Source organism: Tupaia chinensis, unplaced genomic scaffold (genome assembly GCF_000334495.1).
Source record: "Tupaia chinensis unplaced genomic scaffold, TupChi_1.0 Scaffold000238_1, whole genome shotgun sequence".
Lineage (NCBI taxonomy): Eukaryota > Metazoa > Chordata > Mammalia > Scandentia > Tupaiidae > Tupaia > Tupaia belangeri.
In genome coordinates, this window is record NW_006159716.1 from 3143604 (window position 1) to 3152604 (window position 9001).

The 9001-nt window shown below is 56.1% G+C and overlaps 2 protein-coding genes across 2 annotated transcripts in view; both read left to right on the top strand.

Annotated features, from left to right (window-relative positions):
* The window catches only part of TREML2 (triggering receptor expressed on myeloid cells like 2), a 21510-nt gene extending 17161 nt beyond the window's left edge, over positions 1–4349 (top strand). The window contains exons 4-6 of the mRNA XM_014587821.2: positions 542–962; positions 1973–2079; positions 2316–4349. Of these exons, the coding sequence (XP_014443307.1) occupies positions 542–962; positions 1973–2079; positions 2316–2410 (623 nt within the window). The 3' untranslated portion in view covers positions 2411–4349. The remainder of the gene's footprint in view (positions 1–541; positions 963–1972; positions 2080–2315) is intronic.
* Positions 4350–6829: 2480 nt separating this feature from the next.
* LOC102471537 (CMRF35-like molecule 5) overlaps positions 6830–9001 on the top strand; it is a 7591-nt gene continuing 5419 nt past the window's right edge. The window contains exons 1-2 of the mRNA XM_027771920.1: positions 6830–7777; positions 8006–8308. Coding sequence (XP_027627721.1) covers positions 7720–7777; positions 8006–8308 — 361 coding nt within the window. The 5' untranslated portion in view covers positions 6830–7719. The remainder of the gene's footprint in view (positions 7778–8005; positions 8309–9001) is intronic.

The following is a 9001-nucleotide window of genomic DNA, read 5'->3' on the forward strand; positions in this document are numbered from 1 at the left end:
AACACAACCTTCCAGATCAAGGCCTCACAACCTCGTTCCCTCCTCATCAACCATGGAAACCCCAGGCCTCCTCTGGAACATAGGCTGGGTTGATGATGAGAGCAGGACCCATTCAGGTGAGTCTTAGCAAGCCTCAAGGAAAGTGATGGAACCCAAATTTGAAGCTTTCTTTGGGATGTGGAGCCCTTGAATTCCTTATCTCTTGACCCTAATTAAGAGCAGCTGGAAAAGTCCCTGTTTGACACCATATTATAGAAATCTCTCTGACCCACAGATACAGGAGTCAGTCCAGAAGCACAGAAGAGATGGGAATGGGGAGAGGGGTGTCCTTTGGGAGCAGCTGGCTGACATGAGGGGCCCAAGGTATCGCCTTCTGACCAAATGCATACTCAGCAGAGCAGAATCCTAAGCCCAGGGTCAAGGAGGGGAAGAGGATACAGGTCCTCACCTCCATGTCCAGATGACCATGTGGGTGTCCAGGATCTGCTTCCACTGCTGAGTCCCCCAACTCAGTCTAATGTTCCGTCCTCTGATCCCTCAGCTTCCACAACTAAGAGGAGCAATCCTCTTACACATCTGGCCAACATCCTCAGGAGTGGAATTGCTGTGACGGCAGGCCAAGCCCCCACCTTCTGCCCTGAAGCCCCTTTCACCACTGGCACAACGGTATTCACACCTGGACTCCTCACCTTGGCCAGACTCTTGCCCTCCACTGCCTTGGGGGCCACCAGACCAACCTCCGTGACACGTTACAGCTTCACTGGTACTGGCGCCACCACCACCGCTGGTTCCAGGAGAACCATTAGATCCCACTCAGTGACTGCGTCTCCCAGCCATGCCAGAGCCTCCTCTCCTGGCCTAGACTTCAACCCCACCAGGTCCAGGCACCTCAGCAGCAGCTCACCTGCCACGAGAATGTGCCTCACTAGCAGGTCTCCCCTCAACAATTTACCCTCCACCAGGTACCCGTGGGGCCGGGGGCTATGTGACACTTGCCAGATGTGACACCAGCTCTTGGTGCCTGAGCAGACCTCAGGGTGCAGGTCTTACCTCTGACCTTCCCCTCCTCCTCCCCAGGAATGCAGTGTGGATGGGGGAGCCTGGCAGTGACATGAAGGATGGCTGTGGGGAGGGTGTTGGGGTGGGAATGGGAAGAGTGAGAATGGAGAAGGACAGGGCATCAAGGCTGCTTGGGGAGCAGAGAGTGGGAAATGGGAGACAATTTAAATGGGGTTCCCCCAGAAGCAGACTCTGAGACGAGGAATTGTGACTTCTATGGAATACTGGAAAGTGGGTAGGGAGTGAGACCAAGAAGGTAGGCAGTAAAAAGAACTTCATCTGCAAGAGCTTATCCCACTGGGAGCTCCCCTGGAGGCAACACCCTAAAGGGGAGGGAGCCGGGGTAATTATACACCCACTGCTCTTGGTCATGTAGAGGATTGTCTGTGTATTTGGTATAGAGGCTCCAGGGACAAGAGAAAGTCCTTAGGCTGAAAAAGAAAAGATAGATTAAAAAATAAATAAATAAAAAGAGGTGCCATTGACCCATGTACATGGAAGCGATCCAGGCAAGGAGATGCAGGCCAGGCACCCACAGCACCTGAGGCAGAGGACTGTGGGGCACAGGCATCCTCAGATCCTGTGAGGAGGAGAGCAAGGATCTTGATCTCTTCCACCACAGTTGGGGGTCTTAGAGTCTCACCCTGGAACAGATTTGAGGTATTTGGAGAAGTACTGAAGTAGAGACACGTTCTCCTCTGCCTGGAGATGCCCCCCTAGAGCTCTAAGTGCTTCCCTTGCTGCTCCTCAGCAGGGTCCCCAAGGAGGAAGGTGTACCTTGGGAGAAGAGAAGTACCTTGGGGTTGCTGCTGGAGCCATCCCCTGGTCCTGCTGTCTCCTGTGGCAGTACAGACTGACGTGGTCACACTGGGTAGCGTGGGCTCACCTTCTCCACCCTGTCTCGACTCCTCAGGCAGCTGCACCCCTACGTCACTGTGCTCGTGGTGGTGCTGACCATCCTCCCGGTGCCCGTGCTCTTGATCCTGGTCTATGGCTTTTGGAAGAAGAGGCACAGGGGAAGTGAGTAGAGCCCTGGGTAACTGCACTGAGGCATGTCCCTCGGCCTGTGCCCACTCAGAGGAGCCGTGAGCAGCAGTGGGAGTGGGGCGGGCAGGCAGGCACAACCCAGCACAACTCTAAGGGGATGGCTTGGCAGGGGCCAGAGGGAGAGCCAGAGGAGAGGCTGGGGCCGGCTCAGGCCTCAGGCATGTTGCTCAGGGTACAGCGCTTCCTCACTCTCTCTGTGTCCCACGTAGGCTACAACGTGTGCGGTGACCCTGCTAGATCCTGGAGGAAACTGCCTGGAAGACCGGAGCCCCCATGGAAGCCTGCTTGGTCTGAGGCCACTTAACTCTGGGTGGGGAGCTTCTCTCAGACTGGCCCCGGGGGGCTGGAAGAGGAGCGGTGCTCGGAGGCCAGTCTGGAATGGATGAGACTAGAGGACGTGCGAGGTGCTGGACGATTCGGGCCTTCCTGGAAGCAGAGGCTGCAATCCACTCGCATCAGGGCCAGCAGCCTGGCAGCTCTGTGTTCTCCTGAGCAACCGGAAACCTGGGAGGTGCCCAGAGCAGAGGCACCAGGCAGGAAGTCCCTCAGGAGAGCATCCAAGAGGGTGCTCAGAGCCGCAGACCCCAGGCCCCGACTGGGTGGCAGAGAGGGCCTGAGAGTGCTGATGACACACACAAGTTCAGCTCCTGCCTCCTGGAATGCCTTCCTAGTGAGCTGAGTGGTAGGGAGAAGCTGGAGCTACCATTCCCCTCCTGGGACCACCATTCCCCTCCTGGGACCACTGTGCCCTCAGCTTCCCTCTGCTGCCCCCGAGCTTCCCCATGTGTTTGGGGAAGAGAGTCAGGGCTTGTGGGCCCAGAAGCAGTGATGCCCCAAGGCTGCCCCCTGGAAGGGAAGAAGGAACAGTGACATCTAAGCTAGGGGCCCATAGGTCAGCAGCAGGGGGTTGCAGAGCTATCCAAGGGTCCCCCTGTCTGGCCTCAGGGGACCCTTAGATGTGCCCTGCCCTGTCTGCAGCTGCTTGTCCCTCCTGTCCCGGGAGCCTGCAGAGCCCATACTCCTACCACTGCCGTCTGTCATCTGGCCCTTTCTGGGGAAGCTGAGAGCCCCTAGGCCTCAGGGTTAGTGTCTCTCCAGACTGGGGTGCAGAGGTTGAGTCGGGGGCTCTCTTCCTCCAGTTACTGCACCTAGGATCCAGGCCTGAGCTCCTGGAGGGTACCAAGGGCCCAGCGGCCTCCAGCAGTCTACACCCTGTGGTTCCTGAGCCCCTGCTCTGTACGGAGGGTACTCACCACACAGACACCCGTGGGGAGGCCACAGCCCAGAGAAAGGGTGGATCACACTCCCTGGGCTCACTGCCCTCTGGGGAGAAAAACCCACTGTGACATAGCAAAGATAATTCAGAGTCCACCACAGCCTGGAGGACTGGCCCAGTGTGGTCAGGAAAAATGGAGCCCAAGTAGCCTCTGGCTAGAAGCCCCGTGGCCCCAGGGATCTGCTCCTATCTCACCATCTCATGGTTCAGACTTGGCCTCTTGCCAAGACCACTAGCCCCATGGCCAGCAATGAAGACTGGGGGATGTAGATTGAGCTCCTCCCCCAGAGATGGTGTCCACCAGCCCAGAGTGACTAGAACAGCCTCTGGGGATAAGTATGATGCGCGATGCCTCTGCTTTCAGCCCTAGGCCAGAGACCTTACGGTGGGAGAGCAACCTGTATAGTCAGGAGGGTGATGCAGCCTGGGTCTCAGCAGGCACCCAGCAGGAACTCTCCAGGATGGAGATCGGGACAGAAGGGGCAGGGGTAATCCTGGGGGACAGCAGGGAGGAGACACCTCTTCCCTATGTTCAGGAGAGGGCAGTAGAGGAAAGATTCAGGTTGAGAAACAGACATGGTCCCAGGACGCACACACGTGCACACTCGCTCACATTGACATCCACCTCTGGCCAGCAGCAATCTGCTGAGAGCCATTCTCCCCATCAGAGGGTGGTCACCCCGTGGTGGGTAACTAGAGGCTTCACTCACCTGGGGGCAAAGTGCTCCCATCTCTTTGTGACTGTACCAGTGCCACTGGCAGCCCTGGCTTGCCCAAAAGCCAGATGCCCATGGGAGGAGCACTGGAGGAGTCAGGGACAGGGACTGGTGGTGCCACTTTGTCACTGTGTGACCCTAAGCAAGTCACTAACCCTATCTGGGCCTTGGTTTTCCTCTCTTGTGAAAGGCAACAATAATTCCTACCTCTTAAGATTGTTTTCTGGATAAAACAAAACGTGAACATTGTACAACTAAGTAATGCCTCATTATTCTTACATTCTTCGTTCTTCATTCTTTTCCTTTTTTTTTTTTTTTTTTTTTAATTTGCTATAGGGCATGTGCACTCACTGGAGAAAAACAGAGACAGAGGGAGAGAGAGAGTGAGAATCCTTCTTCCCTTGGGGATGGCCATGCCACAATCCTTTCTCCTGCATGGTCCTCCTAGGGTTTTGAGCAGGCACGCACACATGCCCGTAGTGTTTCACAAGCCAGCGGGTCCAGGACATGTGGTCACTCATGTGGGATCAGCTGCCTTCACCACCACACCACAAACTGGCCTTCCTTTCCCATTTTTATTTGATTTTTTGGAGAGATTTTTGTTAAAGGGCACGTGTGCTCATCAGAGACACGGAGACGGAGAGAAAGTGAAAAATCACACCGTCAGGGGGATGGCCATGCTGCAATCCCTTCTCCTTCATTCTCCTCTTGGAATTTTGGGCATGCACGCACATGTGCCCAGCCCGAGTTTCAAGCCACCAGGTCCCAGACTCAAAATGTAGTCAACCATGTGGGAGTTCAGTGCCTTAACCACTACGCCACCTGCTGGCCCCATCTGGTTTCCAGTTTTAAGGCTGTTTTCCACTTCCTGCATTTAAGACCTTAGGTCCCTGTGTCTTTGGCTTGTCCATTTTTTTTTTTTTTTTTTTTTTTTAGAGGTTTTCACTACAGGGTGCATGCGCTCGCCAGAAAGACACAGAGAGACAGAGACAGAAAGCAAGAAATCACCCCGCAGGGGGGATGGCCATGCTGCAATCCCTTCTCCATTCTCTTCTCGGGATCCTGGGCACGCACGCACACGCACCCGGCATGAGTTTTAAGCTATGGGGTTCGGGACGCAAACCGCCGTCGACTACATGGAAGTCCAGCGACATAGCCATTACACTAACTGCTGGTCCCATGGCTTGTCCTCTTCTGAAGGACCCTCACTTCATGGATGCCGGGACACCATGACAGCCGCCCTGTTGGTGAAGGCCTCTTGTGAGGAGGGGATGGGCTCATATTGGCGCAGCCTTGGCAAACCCCATTTCTCTCTGACCCTGTTCCTTCCTCTGGAACAGGAAGATGAGGCTGAGCTCTGCATCCCTTTCTCGTCACCTCCCAGGTGGAGGACAGGCACAGAACAGTCGCAAGCACCCAACTCAGCACTGAGAGCAGCAGGCCATGGGGCCCAGGGAGGGAGCCAGCCCCACCTCCATCTAGTCACAGCCTCTGAGAAGGGACGACGTGGCATGGCTGGATTCACCACAGCCCTTGCTCAGATGCCACAGTGCAGGAGGAAGGCGTGCCCGAGTCCTTCAGAGATGGGCGCCTGCGGGCTCAGGGTAGTCAGGCAGGCTTCATGGAGGAAGGGGCCCCCATCTGAGGCCTGAAGACAGGTTGGATTTGGGAGGTGAGCCATCCCTGCAGGAATGTGGGTGCAGAGACTATAGGCCATGCCCCTGGGAGCCCTGGGAAGACTCCACTGGAAAGGAGCCGGGAGAGGCAGAGGCAGTCGTGGTCAGGCACCAAGTGGTGGGTGCCTAGCAGAAGTCTGAAGTTAGACAGGGTAGCTGTGAAGGCCCGAGCAGCCCTGTTTGCCCAGATGGATGGTTCTTGAAGCCAGGTGAACCGAACCAGTGCATGTTGCTCACCCTAGGAGGCTGCTGCCCCGTGAACACTGATGAGCAGAGTGCTGTGAAGGAGCTGCACACCCCGCCTCCCCAGCTCCTCGGGACATTTTGCTAAAAATGTCAGCCTTTCACGTCCTCTTTCCTGCTCTCACCCTTCTCCCTGGAGCTCCAGGGGACCCAGATCCACAGCAGACAGAAGGCAGGGAGTTCCCCGCGGTGTGTATCAGACAGGCAGGGACACTGCTTATGACAGCAGGTGAGGCAACGGCGCTTCCTCAGCCGCAGGCTGTGGGGATGAGCACACCTGAGGTTCGTGGTCAGGACAAGAGGCAAGAGCAGATACAGGAAGGCCAGCATCCATGGGAGCATGTTCCGCGTGGAGCCTATCTGCAAGAATCCGTCTGCTCTTCTCCCACGTGGCTGCAAAGTGCTTCTCACTTTGAACTGGACTGCTTCGGCGACTGCTGCGCGGGGCTGTCCACTCCTCCTTCAGCACCGATGGGCTTCTTGCTCAGTGCTGGGAGTAGCCAGGGAAGGGGGCTGTCCTCTGCCAACCCCTTTGGGGCTGCCTCAGCTGCAGAGCTGCTTTGCCACAGCCAGACACCCTTCCCGCATAACCCTCCACCTCCCCTAACCCTTGCAGGGTCTAAAGGCCCGACGCCCCCTAGTGGACTTGGGAAGTCCTGGGGATTCTACTGTCTTCACAACTCCTCAGAAGGTAGCCTCCATTTCCTGGTGGTCTGGATGGCATCCCATCTCCGCCCTGCCCTGCCCTGCCCTGCCCTGCCCTGCCCTGCCTCCTGCTCTGCACTTCCCCAGACCTTGGTCCCAAGAGCCTTTTAAACCTCCTGTGCTAATCCGCACCACAGTGTGTTTCCAGGAGCCCAGGCTGCAACTCTGCATTCTCACAACCACAGTGATTCCTAAGATGTCCTTGCTTAGTGTAGTCTTTTGACGAACACTTATGGAATGATTCCGGTGTCCGGGGGACAGGGGTCATGGGATGACCTGGGGCTGGGGCCCTGTATCCCCTTCTCAGATCCTCACCCCTTCTCTGTATCCACCTTCCCCTTCTCCTGCTTGCTCTCTCACCCTGCTCCCTGGCCAGGGACTCCGATTGTACCTCCATCCCAGAAACGAGTCTGTCTCCTTTCTTCTCTGCCCTTTGAGGAAACCCCCAGTTCCCAGGTAGGCCAGGCATGAAGCCTCTGACTATTGAGGGGCTTTGGGCTTTGGTTACACCTCCCAAAGGCCCCACAACTCAGTCACCCACCTTCAGCCAGCTGGTGCTTTACTTGGGTGGAAAGGGGAAACTTTAGGCTGGAGAGGAAGTGGTAGGAGAGACAGAGACAGGAGAGAAATAGGTTCTTATTTCACCATAGCTTCCTCCTGGGCTTTCTCAGCTCTCTCCACCTCCAGCCCCACTGGGGAGGGAGGTGGCCTGAGAAGGGGGAAGAGGTTGAGCCCAGGGGAGCCTGGCAGTAGTTACAGAGCTCCCTGGAGCCTTGATCCAGGTCCAGGGCTGAGGCCTTTCCAGGCCCCGATGAAGAGCCTGCAGCTGGACAGCCTCATATAGGCTCTAGCATCACCTGCTCCCCAAGCAGAGGCCTTGGCCTTCCTCCGCAATTCTACCAGTGTAGGCTGGGGAGGTGGGGCTAAGCCCAGGGCTCCTCAGGGCTCCTCTGCACCCTCACTTTCCTCCCTCCACCCTGGCTCAAGAAGACTACCCATGGCCTGGGAAGCCACACACCTGCTACTGCCTGTCCTGCTGGTGTTACTGGTCTCGGGTGAGGGGCAAGAGAAGGGCTGGGGAAAGGGGACAGGGTGAGGGAAGGGGGAGACGAGGAGATGAGGTGGGTGAGGAGGGACGGGCAGAGAAAGAGGAGTGAGGTCAGAAGCCAGCTCTGGAGGCCTCCAGTGCAGACGCTTCGAGGGTGCTCCCTGAGGAGGGTGGTTTTGCTTCCCAGCCTGCGGTGGCAGATGAGGGGCTCCCTGACCTGTGGGTTTATTCTCAGGCTCCTGGGCACAGATGCTGCACAGACTGGAGGGTGAGGCACTCTCTGTGAGATGTGAGTACGATTATTACCTACATTCAAAAGTGAAAGTTTGGTGCCGCCAAACAGGAAGACGATGTCAGGTGTTAGTGGACAGTTCCAGGAGAGTGGCTTCTCGGTACTCCATCAGGGACAATCCCACCTTGAACCGCTTCACCGTCACCATGACTGAGCTCATGGTAAATGACTCAGGACGCTATTCATGTGGAATCTACTCCTCTTGGATCACTGTTCTCAAAACCATCACTCTGGTGGTCTCTCAAGGTGAGCTCTTTTCCTTCTTGTATGTGGTCTCAGACTTCCTGCTTCACAGGATAACTCCTGTGAAGGCAGGAGAGGACCTCGGAAATCACACCCTTCAACATGCTCACAGCCAGCAACTGGGCACATAGGAGAAAGACCCTTGCCTGAGACCACCTGCAGGGTGAGGATAGACCAGCACCAGAACGCAGGTCGGCTGGTTTCCAGTAGGTTCTTCCTTTCACGTCACACATTCCTCCAGACTTTTTTGCTGGTTCTGATGGGACTCCTCTATTTATTTGGAATGACCTTACAGCTTCATCCCCGCTTGAGCACAGCAGCTTAGTGGTCCACTTTTGGTCATCCTTCCCCCGACCCTGACCCGCAGTCTTCTCTCAACAGGCTGTGGGATTTATCGCATAGACAGACCATGAACTGGGTGAAGGCTGAGAGATGGATCACTGAGAGACTAGAAAGTGAGGCAGATGTGAAACGTAGAGAGTGAGAAAGCAGCTTAGGGCTCAAGGACCTGGGTCCCTGCCCCAGAACTGCCACAAACAGTTGAGAGACCTTAAACTTCTGAAGGAGAGCTTTGGGGTTACCACCAATCCTGAGGCTCCTGTGTGATTTTCCTAAAAACTACAGAGTTACAAAACTCCCCAGCATTTATCTGCTTTGGTCAGGGCTGGAATGACACTTTCGGACCTCCCCGCTGCT